The sequence below is a fragment of the Canis lupus genome, chromosome 5 (genome assembly GCF_011100685.1).
Source record: "Canis lupus familiaris isolate Mischka breed German Shepherd chromosome 5, alternate assembly UU_Cfam_GSD_1.0, whole genome shotgun sequence".
Classification (NCBI taxonomy): Eukaryota; Metazoa; Chordata; class Mammalia; order Carnivora; family Canidae; genus Canis; species Canis lupus.
Window position 1 is genome coordinate 47,832,627 of NC_049226.1, and position 15,213 is coordinate 47,847,839.

Below are 15,213 nucleotides of genomic sequence, written 5' to 3' on the forward strand. Positions count from 1 at the left end.
GCATTGTAGAAGTTGAGCTGTGTAGACAGTATCACCAAAATTCCTATTTGGCTTCTGCATTGAGTTCTGCTAAAAGAGGCATTAGGAAGTTAGGGGGTAGAAGAGAGTGAAATTAGGGGTATTTTTTCCCTTTATTCGTTCCCTGCTAGGTCATATTGATTGGTTGCCTCCTTCTTCCAAGACCACCTCTGTGAAGGGCCCTTATCTATTTTTTCTAAGTTTTTTTTTTTTTTAAAGATTTTATTTATTTATTCATGAGAGAAATAGGCAGAGGTAAAAGGCTCCATGTGGGGAGCCTGATGTGGGACTTGATCCCAGGACTCCAGGATCATGCTCTGGGACAAAGGCAGACGCTAAACCGCTGAGCCACCCAGGTGTCCCTGTTCTAAGTTTTGATTTACCACTTCCAAGGTCTCTTTTAGGTCAGGGATTGATAATGACTCCCTGCTATTGCTGTCCCTGGAGAATTGTACTCTCTGTAGCTGTTATTCTGAAATCTTGTCCAAATCTTTGTGAGTCACCCTTCATTAAACCTTTAACCCAATGTGAGTATGTCATCTCTGGCAAGGACTTTGGTAATACTCTTAGGATAAAAAAAAATGAGCAGTGTAGAACAGAGTTTTTATAACTTTAGCACTATTGACATTTTTTGTCTGGAGAATTCTTTGTTGTCAGGGTCTCTCCTATACAGTGCAGAATGTTTTGCCATATAGGCTTAGTCTCTACTCACTAAAATACCAATAATACACCTGCAGTAATGATAGTTTTTTTTTATTATTTTATTTTTTTAGTAATGATAGTTTATTTTTTTATTTATTATTATTATTATTATTATTATTATTATTACTTATGATAGTCACAGAGAGAGAGAGAGAGAGAGAGAGAGAGAGAGGCAGAGACACAGGCAGAGGGAGAAGCAGGCTCCATGCACCGGGAGCCCAACGTGGGATTCAATCCCGGGTCTCCAGGATCGCGCCCTGGGCCAAAGGCAGGCGCTAAACCGCTGCGCCACCCAGGGATCCCAGTAATGATAGTTTAAAATGTTTCCAGATATTGCCAAATGTCCCATTGGGGGCAAAATTGTCCTTTATTGAGAACCACCGTTCTAGAGTTTTAGTTAACCTAATGTTACATATCATTTCATTCAGTAGATACTTACTAAATGTTTGCTATATGTAAATCATTGTTCTTAGAAGTGAAATTAGACACCACAATTTAAGGATTATAGTTCTAAAATACATTTTGGTGGGATGCCTGGGTGGCTCAGCGGTCGAGCATCTGCTTTTGGCCCAGGTGTGATCCTGGGGTCCTGGGATCCATTCCCACATCATGCTCCATGCATGGAGCCTATTTCTCCCTCTGCCTGTGTCTTTGCCTCTCTCATGAATAAATAAATAAAATCTTAAAAAAAAAGTACATTTTGGCATATTTATATAATGAAAATTACTATGCCAGCATTAGAAATCATGGTTAGATTAATATGTATGACAGGGATATATATCCATAGAATAATAAGTTGAAAAAGCAGACCACTAAATATATAGTGGCACACTTTGTTTTAAAAAAATCCATTCACCACATGCATTTATACATAGACAAAAGTCTAGAATGTGTAGGCCTCGAACCTTAATTTTGGTTCTTTCCATCTGGTGGAATTTTGTGTGCTCCCATTTTTCTCTGAAATTTTTTACGTGTTTTCTTATTTTTTTTTACATTGAATATATGGATTACCTAGGTAATGTAATGATTGATTTAGACAGAAAGCTATACGTGGAAAAGTGTTTCAGAAAGAAGGAGTAGCATAGATGGGATAGCACTGATGTAGAAAGTTAAACTTTTTTCTTTCTTCTTAAAGGTTTGAAATTGAAATTGAACCCATTTTTGCAAGTTTGGCTTTATATGATGTCAAGGAAAAGAAAAAGGTAAGAGTCTGTTATTTGAACACAGTCTGGTCACAATCCTAGGTTTCAGAAATTGATTTTTAATTTGTTTTAAAAGATAAATAAGTAACACTTTTCATGTGAATTGTGAAACATACATCTTTTCAAAAGAAATTAGAAATTTAATTTATTGAGATATGGTAAATATTTTCTTACTATAAAATAGTTTAGTTGATACTTAGTTTTTTGTTTAATTGAAAGAGTTCCAACAGCAAGTAGCAGAAGCAACGTTCTTTTAGTTTAAGAAAAACTAATATAAGGAAAGCATTTTAAGCAAATAATATATAAAAGATAAGAATCATTAGGAATTTTTGTTGATGCAGGTTTAAAATTCATTAGCTAAAAGATCATTTATGTGTGCTTGAAATATTTTGTCTTATATACTGCTTTAGTTTTACTCATATCTTTATTATTCTTAGGAGTTTTTTTTTTTTTTTTTTTTTTTTATTCATGAGAGACAGAGAGAGAGAGAGAGGCAGAGACATAGGCAGAGGGAGAAGTAGGCTCCCTGCAGGGAACCCGATGCATGACTCGATCCCGGATCCCGGGATCAGACCCTGAGCCAAAGGCAGACACTCAACCGCTAAGCCACCCAGGTGTCCCTAGCTTAGGAGTTTTTCAGAGGGTCATCTCATACAGCATTTCTTTCTTTCTTTCTTTTTTTAAAGATTTTATTTATTTGAGAGAGCATGGGAGAGGGAGAAGCACAGGCTCCACACTGAGTAGGGATCCTGATGCAGGGCTCGAACCCAGGACCCTGGGATCATGACCTGAGCTGAAGGCAGATGCTTAACTGACTGAGCCACCCAGGCGTTCCTCGTCCAGCACTTCTTAACTTATGTTCTAAGCCTAATTAATGTATAATAGAAACTGAGTACTTGTAGTGACTTCTGCTATCAATATATTATAGATTTTTGCAGTGTAACTCTTCCCTAGCAGCTTGTATTTGCTAAACCAATCTCCTAAAATATTATTCATATAATTTTTTAAAGACTCCATTTGAGGTAATTCATCTTAATAATTTCTTTGTGTACTGTATTATAGGTTACATTTCTAAGCAAAAATATTAGGAATGTAGTTCTTTAGATATGTTTCTTGTATATTTCCCAAATAGTTTGTATATTTCTTTTTGGTTTGATTTAGACATGTAAAGATTGGTCATTGAAATATATGATAAACTGTATGTTAATATAATGTTGTAGTATCTATAATAAGACTGAATGTACTTTATTTTTGTAAAATGTACAGATTTTAAATTTAATATATGAATTTTTTTTTAGATTTCAGAAAACTTTTATTTTGACCTGAATTCTGAACAAATGAAAGGATTATTACGTCCCCATGTACCACCTGCTGCCATTACCACTTTGGCAAGATCAGCTATTTTTTCTATTACTTATCCTTCCCAAGATGTTTTTCTTGTAATAAAGGTGAGAATAATTTTAAATATATAAGTTTATTTGTGTAGTGTCTGTATATTTGTCTCTCCGTTAATATCACAAGCTTTTCAGAGCAAAGATTTTATCTATTTTTTCATCTTATTTTTTCTTTTTTATTTATGAGAGAGATTGAGTGCTCATGAATAGGGGGAGGGGCAGAGAGAGAAGCAGACTCCCTGCTGAAGAGGGAACCAGATGTAGGGCTTGATCCCAGGACCCTGAGATCATGACTGGAGCTGAAGGCAGACACTTAACCAACTGAGCCACTCAGGTGCGCCCACTGTAATATTTCTTAACACAGTATTGGATGTGTGCACTATAGGTGCTACCTAAATTTTTTTTTGAATGGGAGCTCTCTTAATCAGGACTCTCCAGATCAGTAGGATGGAGCACACACATAAACACAGAGAGAGATTGATTGATTTTAAGGAATTGGCTCATGTGTAATTGTGAGGACTGGCAAATTAGAAATGTGTAGAGCAAGCGGGCAGGTTGGAGTTCAGGTAAGAGATGGTATTGTGGTCTTGAGTCTGAATTCCAAAGGGCAGCAGACTGGAAATTCAGGCAGGGTTCGTTGTTGCAGTCTTGAGAATTATTTATTTGAGAAACCTCAGTCTTTGTTTTTAAGGCCTTCTCCTAATTGGATGAGTTCCACCAATTGGAGAAGGTAGTGGAGAAGTCAGTCTGCTTTACTAATTTATGTATTTATTTTTATAAAATTTTTATTTATTTATGTGGGAGAGTGAGAGAGAGATAGTGAGAGAGAGAGCACAAGCAGGGAGGAGGGGGAGAAGCAGGGTCCCCACTGATCAGGGAGCCCAGGACTTGATCCCAGGAACCTGATGTCATAACCCAAGCTGAAGGTAGCCATTTAACCGTCTGTGCCACCAATGTGCCCGTACTCTACTGATTTAAATGCTAATCACCTCTAAAAATACCTTCATAGCAACACATAGGTTAGTTTGGTCAAATAACTGGGCATCATAGCCTAGTTGTTATATAAAATTAACTGTCGGGATCCCTGGGTGGCGCAGTGGTTTGGCGCCTGCCTTTGGCCCAGGGTGCGATCCTGGAGACCCGGGATCGAATCCCACATCGGGCTCCCGGTGCATGGAGCCTGCTTCTCCCTCTGCCTGTGTCTCTGCCTCTCTCTCTCTGTGACTATCATAAATAAATAAAAATTAAAAAAAAAAATCTCCCTGAGGTGTTGTCTCTCTCAACTCTCTAACACTTGCCAATCTCCCTTTAAAAAAAAAAAAAAATTAACTGTCACAGGAGGCTTACTATGATCTTTTTACTCAGTTCTTGTATTTTTTTTTTTTTAATATTTTACTTATTTATTCATTAGAGGCGCAGAGAGAGGCAAAGACCTAGGCAGAGGGAGAAGCAGGCTCCATCCAGGGAGCCTGATGCGTGACTCAGTCCTGGAACTCCAGGATCACGCCCTGAGCCAAAGGCAGACACTCAACCACTGAGCCACCCAGGCATCCCTCAGTTCTTATATTACATAAATATTATATAAATATGAATATGTAAATCATTGAGGTCATGGAGCATTATGATTTGAGTGTCAGCCACTTAAGAATAAGAATTACAAACATGGAAAAAGAAAAGAGAAGCAAACCATAAAACAGACTTCTAAGTATAGAGAACAAACTGAGGATTATTGAGGATGAGGTAGGCAGAAAGATGGGTTAAATGGGTGATGGATATTAAGGAGGCACTTATGATGCGCACTGGGTGTTATACATAAGTAATGAATATCTAAATTCTACTCCTGAAACTGGTATTAAAGTATATATTAACTAACTGGGGCATAAATAAAAACATGAAACAAAACATAACAAAGACAAAAACAAAGAAAAGAATAAGGATTCAAAATTTAAAATCTGAATTTTACTAAGCTGTTTAGCTTAGGATAACTTGAAGAATACTTTACCATAACTTGACCTTGATTTGAGAGAAGCCTAAAATATATTCTTTAATCATTTTATCTTCATTTATATAAAATTACCCTAAAAGGTAATGAATTTTACAATAAGGCTATAAAATGGATTGTCATGAAATGAATCCTGTTTACCCACAGGAATAATGTCCTAATTTGTGGACACATTGCTATGAATTCAGGTTAAAATAGGTCTTAGCTACTGTGAACAGTTAATCAGTCCTACAAGCAAGGATTTAGCAGCAGTGGTCTTTTGAAACTCAAAGAGTAAAGTTCTAGATACTAATACAATTGATAAATATAGTATATACAAGTTCCTTTACATGGGAAAATGGTATGTTTTCATAAAATAGAACATATTTGAGGATATGATATGGAAAGATACAGCTGATGGTTGGAATATTTACTGTTTGAAAGTGAGATTATTTAGTGACAAGATTTGGTTGTCATCATCGGAGTGAACAGTTTAGATAGGATTAAGTGTAAGAAATATTGTAAATGTTCAATGTAAGTAAATAGGGAGATAAATCATATTATATTCATATTATATTTATATTAATTCATATTCATATTAATTCATATTATATTCGATACATGGCAAATAAAAGCACAATTTGGAAGAATTTTTAGTGATACAGAAACATGTGGCGTATAATATTTAGTGAAAAATCTGGTACAAAACTGTATGATGTCAATTTTATAAAATATAGATGTATACAAATATATGTGTATACATAGAACAAGCTTTTTTATAATTTTAAAAAATTGAACAAGTTAAAATATTAAAATTTTAAAGAAAATGTTAATTTAGGAGGTTTTCTTAAATCACTTGTTGTGCAGCGGGATGGTTTTGTTCCCTGAGAGGAAGAATTCTATTGATCTGTGTGCTGGTGAGTTATGGCTATACATGAAGAAAAAGAGATCCTAGTAGCATGCAACAACAGGCACTTACTTAGGTCATGCATCTGAGTTGTCTGGTGGTTAATCAATACAGGTGGTTTGTGTTCCTGTAGTTGTCTGTTGGTGCGGTGGAGGGGTCAGTTGATTCAGCTGAAGCTGTACTTTTCTATATGTCTCTTTTTTAGCAGTCTAATCTGGCACATTCTCATGGTGATTGTAGAAGTGCCAAAAAGTAGACCCACCTGCATAGGCACCTTTTAAGCTTTAGGTCACATCCAGCTAACATTCCGTTGGCCAATACAAGTCACGTGACAGAACACAAAATCAAGGAGTTGGGATATATACTTGGCTGGCCTTTTTATTCAGAGGGATTCCCACGTCATGTAGCAATGAGCAGGGTAAAGGAAGGGTGAAGAATTGGAGCTATTAGTGCAATATATCATTGTCCGAGATACTGGAATTCTGGCTGAGCCAGGATTATTATTATTATTATTATTTTTAAAGATTTTACTTATTTATTAATGAGAGACACACACACAAAGAGAGAGAGGAACAGACATAGGCAGAGGGAGAAGCAGGCTCCATGCAGGGAGCCTGACGTGGGACTTGATCCGGGGTCTCCAGGATCATGCCCTGGGCTGAAGGCGGCACTAAACCGCTGAGCCACCTGGGCTGCCCTGAGCCAGGATTATTAATTCCTTGCTCATTTTGGGGTTTGTTTATTGTATTGTATTGCATGTATGTATGTATTTATTTATTTTAAAGAGTTTTATTTATTAGTGAGGGACAGAGAGAGAGGCAGAGACATAGGCAGAGGGAGAAGCAGGCTCCATGCGAGGAGCCTGATGTGGGACTCCATCCCAGGACCCTGGGATCGTGACCTAAGCCAAAGGCAGACGCTCAACCCCTGAGCCACTTGGGTGCCCCTTGGGTGCCCCTTGGGTTCTGTTTAACAGCTTAGTTGCTTTCTGGTAAATATGTGAAGGAGTAATACCATTTTGTTTGGATTATTTTTTATGGAAGTTTAGAGTACAAAAACAAAGCTCATTGAAAGAAACCTACAAATAGGGGAAGATAAACTTGCTTTTTTTTAAAAAATTTCATTTCATTTATCATTAAGGTAATGATAACAGAATAACCTTAAAAGTATTTTAATTAAATTTTTTGTTGAGGTATGCCTGTGCTTTTTTAAAAAAGATCATTCTAAAAGATATATATGCATGTATGTATGTATGTATGTATGTAAGATTTTTTATTTATTTGACAGACACAGGAGAGCCAGAGAGCATAAGGAGGATGGACAGCCTAGGGAGAGGCAGAAGCAGGCTCCCTGCTGAGCAGTGAGCCCAATGCAGGGCTTGGTCCCAGGACCCTGGGATCCTGACTTGAGCTGAAGGCAACTGCTTAACCAACTAAGCTACTCAGGCGCCCCAAGATTTTATTTATTTATTTCAGAGAGAGAGAGAGAGAGAGTATGAGTGGCGTAAGGGGCAGAGGGAGAAGCTGACTCCCTGCTAAGCAGAGAGCCCAATGTGGGACTCACTTCCAGGACCCTGAGATCATGGCTTGAGCTGAAGGCAGACGCTGAACCAACTGAGCCACCCAGGGACGCTTGTGCTTATTTTTTTTCTTTTTAAGATTTATTTATTTGAGAGAGAGACAGAGAGGGAGTAGGGGGAGGGGCAGAGGGAGAGGGAGAGTCTTAAACAAACTCCCTACTGAGTGTGGAGCCCTACATGAGCCTCAGTCTCAAAACACTGAGATCATGACCTGATTCGAAATCAAGTCTGTTGCTTAACCGTGTGTGCCATCCAGGCTCCCCATGCCTTTGCTTTTCTGTGTCAAATCCAAGAAAATGTCAATTCCAGTGTCATGAAGCTTCTAATTTTTCTCTTAAGAGTTTTACGTTTTAGGTCTACATTTAGGTCTTTGGTTCATTTTGTGTTAATTTTTGTATTTGATAAAGGGTAAGGGTCTAAATTTATTCTTTTACATTTGGATATATAGTTTTTAAAATACTACTTTTGGAAAAAACTGTCCTTTCCCCATTTAATGGTCTAGGCAATCTTGTTGAAAATCATGAAGGTTTATTTCTGGGCTGTATTCTGTTCCATTCATCTATATATATGTCTTTATGTCAGTATCAAATTTTTGTTATAACTGTAGCTTTGTATTGTGAAATCTGGAAATATGAGACTTCCAGCTTTGTTCTCCTTATAAAGGTTTGTTGTGATTATTGAAGGTTCTTTGAAATTTCATATGAATTTTAGGATGAATTTTTCTATTTCTGCAAACAAAAATCCTTGAGATTTGGTAGAGATTGCACTAAATCCCTAGATTGCGTTGTGTAGAATTGATATCTTAAGGATTTTAAAGTTTCTGGTCCATGAATATGGGATGTCTTTTTATATCTTCTTCAATTTCTTTTACAAGTGTTTTATGGTTTTCAGATTACAGATCATTTACCTTTTTTGGTTAAGTTAATTTCTCAGTACAGGTTTCCTTGCTATCTGGAAGGAGAGTGCCTTTATGAAACTTTTGTAAGCTGAAATGGCATAAAGTGAAAAAATAGTTACCATTTATTTATATGGAAAATTTTTTGAGTGTTTTTGGACCTCCAAAAATAAGCTCTCTTAGGCTTTCCTGCTACCATTGGATATAATCTTGCCAACAAAGGCACAAAATAAATTGAGATAAAGCCCAGATGCTCATATATAGAGTTCACTGCTATGGCAGCTTGATGCTAAGATGCTGAGTGTAGTGTCCAGGGAAGAGGGTTGGCAGTGCCACTCTTGTTTCTCAAGGTGCGTACTGCCTATATATCTGGCAACTGCAAAGCAAATGTTGAATGTTATTTTTGCTTTTTGCCTTTTTTTTTTTTTATAAAGGTGAAACTTTAGATTTCTTTCAGTTAATGAAAACTAGTATTGTAGGTCTTTTGTAAAAGCAAAGTGGCATAATGGGAGCTTTCTAAAAGTGGGGGATACCTATATTTTTTGTTTTTGATATTACTGTAAATGGAATTGTCTTCTTAATTTCCTTTTTGAATTGTTCATTATTAATGTATAGAGATACAACTAATTTCTGCATGTTGATTTTGTATCCTGTAACTTTGTGGAATTTATTAGTTTTAACCGTGATGTGTGTGTGTGTGTGTGTGTGTGTAATAGGCTCTTCTGTGCAAAAGATTACATCTACAGACAAAGACAATTTTACTTCTTCCATTCAGATTTGGTCCTATATATTCTGTTTCTCTTGCTTTATTCTCTGGCTTAGACTTCCAGTACTTTGTTGAATAGAATTGGCAAAAGTGAACATCCATATCTTGTTCCCGATGTTAGAGGAAAAACTTTCAGTCTTTCACCACTGAATATGATTTTAGCTCTGGTATTTCCATATACGGCATTTATTATGTTGAGGTAGCTTTCTCGTATTCCTAGTTTGTTGAATGTTCCTAGCATTCAAAGGGTATTGAACTTTGCCTAGTTATTTTTCTGTATCACTTGAGATGATCGTGTGTGTTTTCTGTCATTCTGTTAATGTACTTTATGTTGAAAGGTTGGTTTTAATGTTGAACCATCCTTGCATTCCTGGCTGATTGCTTTTTTTTTTCTTTCAGCTTAATTAGTCTTTACTTTTTTTTCTTTGACAGCTAGAAAAAGTTCTACAGCAAGGTGACATTGGAGAGTGTGCAGAACCATATATGATTTTCAAAGAAGCAGATGCGACGAAGGTAGATTGTCATGCCTCACATTTTTTCTCACTTTTATAGTCATTTCCCATCTCTATAGTCATATAGTTTTCTTCCCATTTCCCCTAAATCCTCAAACTCAACCCTAAACATCCTCTGATTTCCGAAGTTATTCTTTGGCAGAATACTATGCAAAGCATATTAAGGAATTTCACTACTAATTCATTATTTTCTATTGACCTACCCAATTTATTACTTTCTTCTTTATCTTTTTTGCCACCTAGCTTTTGTCATATGTCATTTTTTTTGGCGGGTGGTGGCTAGGGACAGGTAGAATGAGAGAACTTTTTTTTTTTTTTTTTTGGAATGAGAGAATTTTAAGCAGGCTTTATGTCCAGTGGGAGCCCAGTGCTGTGCTTAATCTCAAAATTCTGAGATCATGACTTGAGCTGAAATCCAGAGTCAGACATTTAAAAGACTGAGCCACCCAGGTGCCTCTGTGCTGTGTTATTCTTCAAAATCTCTCTCACTCCCAAACTAATTGACTCTGAATTTTTTTCTTGAAGAGAAATTAATGTACTTAATTCCCAAATAACTAAAATTTTCAAAAATAGTTATAGTTTTACAAAATAGTGATATTGATAATAAAACTTCATAGTAAGATGACTATTCTTGAGCTCTGTCACGCTGCAGATAATTGAGGAATACAGTAAAAATAGAAAATGCAATCTATCTTTTGCCATCAGATGACTAAGTTTTAGAATCTGGATCAATTTATAAAGCAGAAGTAATTCATATAAAGTTGGTACCAAATTTCAGATACCCTGTGTTAGCTACAAAATAACAGAAGATCTTAGATCTTTGACCACATGATTTAATAGTTGAAACAGCCAGGATAGTATGATTGAGGAATACTGGACAAGTTACCAAAATCTAGAATATGTTTTGCTTTCTATCTTTGTGAAATTAGTACAGGAACTGAGCTTTTTCTGCTAATATAGGTAGACCTGAGGACATGATACTGTCCTCTGATCCCTGGCTAGCTGATTGAAATCAGGGTTACTGTATTCTGGCTTTCCCTATTGGTTAGTTCTCATAGGCCACCTTAGCGTTTGTGTCCAGGACAGCCTAAAAGTTGGGCTAGCTTCATGGTATCTTCTAGGTAGTTACATAGTGTTTGGACCATCAGTTTATTTCTAGGGTTTAGTCCATTTGTAATAATTTTTTCTTTATTTCTTTAATTACAATTTTGAGTTTATATGTTATTAGCCTATTTGTGCCCCCCACTCCCACCTTACCTTATTCCTTTTCTTGCCATAAAATTCAGGATTAGTTCCAAGTGGCTCAACTACTTCCATCTTTTTTAGAATAATAAAATTTAGTAAGTCATAACCTTGAATATTTTGTATTTAGCAGTTATTGGCTAGAACATGGTTATGTTTCTTTGCATAAAATAGTACTTGTAATACATAAACATGTTTGACACTTGCTCTCCTTTCTTTCCTACCAAGATGAGATAATCACAAAGAGAAATTTGAAAGACTTACTCTGCACATACATTTATAGAATGGATTGAAATTATTCAGTGGTTAAGATAAATGTAGTGTTAGTTGATCTCTGAAAGGTATAGATTATTTTTCCATCTGTGTTGAGAATTGCGAGTTCTTACCCTGTCCTTTTATGTATTATGGAGTAGTCTTTAATTCATTTCTTTTGAGCATAATTATATAATGTATAAAGTTTTGTTTTGCAGAATAAGGAAAAATTGGAGAAGCTGAAAAGTCAAGCCGATCAGTTTTGTCAAAGACTTGGGAAGTATCGCATGCCTTTTGCTTGGACTGCAATCCATTTAATGAATATTGTTAGCAGTGCAGGGAGTTTGGAAAGAGATTCTACAGAGGTGGAAATAAGCACTGGAGGTAAGAGTGTTTTATATAAAATATTTTAAATGTATACTTTTAAATTTTTTTCTATATAGGCTTGTTTTATTTGTTTTTGGGTTTTTTTTTTTTTTTTTTTTGGCTTGTTTTATTTGTACACCTTGCAATGTTCAGAGGCATTCAGTGTTTTTTTTTTCTTGCCTTCCCCCCAACCCACAGCTTTATTGAGGTGTAATTCATATGCTATACATTTTACCCATTTAAAGTGTCTAATTCATTTTTTTTTTTTTGAATCTATTCACAAGGTTCTACAACTGTCACCGCAGTCTAATTTGGAACACTGTTCTACTCATTAGCAGTAACTATCCCTTCTTCCCCAATTCCCAAAGACAACCCTAAACAATCTCTGATCTCTTTTGTCTATGGAGACATAGATGGATTTGTCTATGCTAGACATTTCATATCAATAGAATTATATAATTGTAGTCTTTTGTTAATACTTTCTTTCACATGGTGTAATGTTTTAAAAGTTCAATCATGTTATAGCATGTATCAGTATTTAATTTTTTTTATTGCCAAATAATAGTCCATCACGTGGATATAGCACATTTTATTTGTCTATCCATCAGTTGACAGACATTTAGGTTGTTTAAACTATTTGTTTAGTATAAATACTGCAGTTAATGTTCATGGACAAGCTTTTATTTGAATATATGTTTCATTTCTTTTGGTTTTAAACTGGTAATTAATTGTTAAGTCATATGATAATTCTTTCACCTACTAATGAACTACCAGGCTTTTTTTCAATGTTGCTGCTCCATTAAAATTTCTACTAGCAGTGTGTGAAGGTTCCAATTTCTCTATATCTTTGCCAACACTTGTATTATCTGGTCCTTTGATTACAGCCATCCTAGTGTGGGTAAAGAGGTTTGTCACTGTGGTTTAGATTTGCCTTTCCTTGATAGTTAATGATCTTTAGTATTATTTTACTGCACTGGCTATTCGTATATTTTCTTTGGATAAATATGTAGTCAAATCCTTTGCCCTTTTTATTTTTAATATCTGTTTTGTCTTGTTTTCTAGTGTATGCTAATTTTTTACGTGTTTTTAAAAATTTACTTGTCATTGAGTTATAAGAGTCCTTTTGTATTCTGGATACAAATCTTTTATCTAATTAAGGATTTGTAAATATTTTTTCCAAGTCTATGGGTTGTTTTTTTATTTTTTTGGTGGTATTGTTTGCAGCACAGAGATTTAAAATTTTGATGAAGTTCCGTTTCTCCTTTCTTTTGTTGCTTGTGTTTTTGGAGTTATATCTAAGAAAACATTACCTAATCTCAGATCAGGAAGATTTACTTGTATGCTTTATAGAATTTTATAGGTATAGCTCTTATTTGGCTACATGAGAAGTAGAGGTCCAACCATTATTTTTTTTATGTAGATAATGAGTTGTCCCAGCACCCATTTGCTAAGACTGTTCTTTCTCCAGCAAAGGGTCTTGCCATTCTTGTTGAAAATCAGTTCATGATAGATATATGGGTTGAATTCTGGACTCTCAATTCTATTCCGTTGATTTATGTGTCTGAGCTTCTGGTAGTACTATACTGCGTTGATTATTTTAGCTTTGCAATAAGTTTTGAAATTGGAGAGAGCCCTCCAACTTTATTATTTTTTTTAAAGTTTTTTTTTTCCTCCCTATTTGGGCCCTTGTAGTTTCATATGAAATTTAGGATCAGCTGTCAATTTCTTTTTTTTTTTTTTTATTTTTTTAAAAAATATTTTATTTATTCATGAGAGACAGACAGACAGACACACACACACACACAGGCAGAGGGAGAAGCAGGCTCCATGCAGGGAGCCTGACGTGGGACTCCATCCCGAGTCTCCAGGATCAGGCCCTGGGCTGAAGGCTGCGCTAAACTGCTGAGCCACCCGGGCTGCCCCAAGCCCTCTTAACAATATTAAATCTTCCAATCCATGGAACGTTTCTCCATTTATTTAGATCTTAACTTTTTTTTTCAACAGTTTATCGTTTTCAGTATACAAGCCTTGCACTTTTCCTGTTAAATGTATACCCAAATATTTTACTGTTTTTTATGCTATTTTAAATGCAATTGTTTTCTTAACTTTATTTTTAGAATATTTACTTGTTATGTATAGAATATTGACTTGAAAAAAAAAAAAAAGAATATTGACTTGAATATTTGTCCTGAACTTTGAAATCATTTTTAACATGTTTGCTAATTACAATGTTTTTTTTTTTTTTTCTTTTTCCTGGATTCTTTAGGATTTTCTCTATACTAGGTCAAGTCATATGTAAATAACAAAAAGTTTACTGTTTCTTTTTCAGTCTGGATGTCTTTTATATTTTTCTTTTCTAATGAGCCTCCTATACAATGTTAACTATAACCTCCTATATAATATTTAATAAAAGTGGCAAGAGTGGATATCCTCTTCTTGTTCCTGACCTTGGGAGGAGTACATTCAGCCTTTTTTTATCAAGTTTGTTTCTGTCGATTTTTCATAAGTGTAGCTTAGTAGATTGATGAAATTACCTTCTATTCCTAACTTTTTGAATGTTTTTATCTGGAAAGAATGATGAATTTTGTCAAATCTTTTTTCTGCCTTAGAGTTGTCTTGTATGGTTTTTGTCTTATATTCGTTTAGTAGGGTGTCTTGCATTAGTTGATTGGGTTTTGGATGTTAAACAAGATTAGTTAAGAAATGTAAGATTAACATTTTGGGAGGAATCCCACTTGGTCACGGTATGTAAGTTTTTTGTAGATGTTAGAATATGTTTCCCAGTATTTTATTTAATATTTTTTTTCTATAAGAGATATTTGTTTTTTGAAATATTGGAAAAATTCTCTAGTGAAGCCATCTTGGCTTGGTCTTTTTGTGGTAAGTTTTTTTCTTTACTAAATAGATCTTTTCACTTGTTTTAGATCATTTTATATTTTTTGTTTTACCTTAAATCAGTTTCATTATTATGTTTCTTTCTAGAAAGGTTCATTTTTTTTTTTAAGATTTTATTTATTTATTCATGATAGACATTGGGGGGGCGGTCAGGGACACAGGCAGAGGGATAAGCCAGCTCCATGCCGCGACCCTGACCCGGGACTTGATCCCGGGACTCCAGGATTGTGCCCTGGGTCAAAGGCAGGCGCTAAACCGCTGAGCCACCCAGGGATCCCCGGAAGGTTCATTTTGTGTAAATTATCTAATTCCTACAGTTATTCATAATATTGTAATATAATCCTTTTTCTAAGAACCGTAGTGATATCTCTTCCTTCATTCCTGATTTTTAGTAACTTGAATCCTGTCTATATTTTAAATTACTCATTTAGCTAACATTTTTAAAATTTTCTTTTTGGAGATCCAGTTTTTCATTTCATGGATGTGTTTTTAGTTTCGGTTT

General features: G+C 35.2%; 1 protein-coding gene across 9 annotated transcripts in view; it reads left to right on the forward strand.

Annotated features, from left to right (window-relative positions):
• DOCK7 (dedicator of cytokinesis 7) overlaps positions 1 to 15,213 on the forward strand; it is a 219,131-nt gene that overhangs the window by 50,611 nt on the left and 153,307 nt on the right. For all 9 annotated transcript variants that reach the window (XM_038537305.1, XM_038537306.1, XM_038537307.1 and 6 more), the window contains exons 8-11: positions 1,856 to 1,922; positions 3,221 to 3,370; positions 9,877 to 9,957; positions 11,669 to 11,834. In XM_038537305.1, the coding sequence (XP_038393233.1) occupies positions 1,856 to 1,922; positions 3,221 to 3,370; positions 9,877 to 9,957; positions 11,669 to 11,834 (464 nt within the window). The remainder of the gene's footprint in view (positions 1 to 1,855; positions 1,923 to 3,220; positions 3,371 to 9,876; positions 9,958 to 11,668; positions 11,835 to 15,213) is intronic.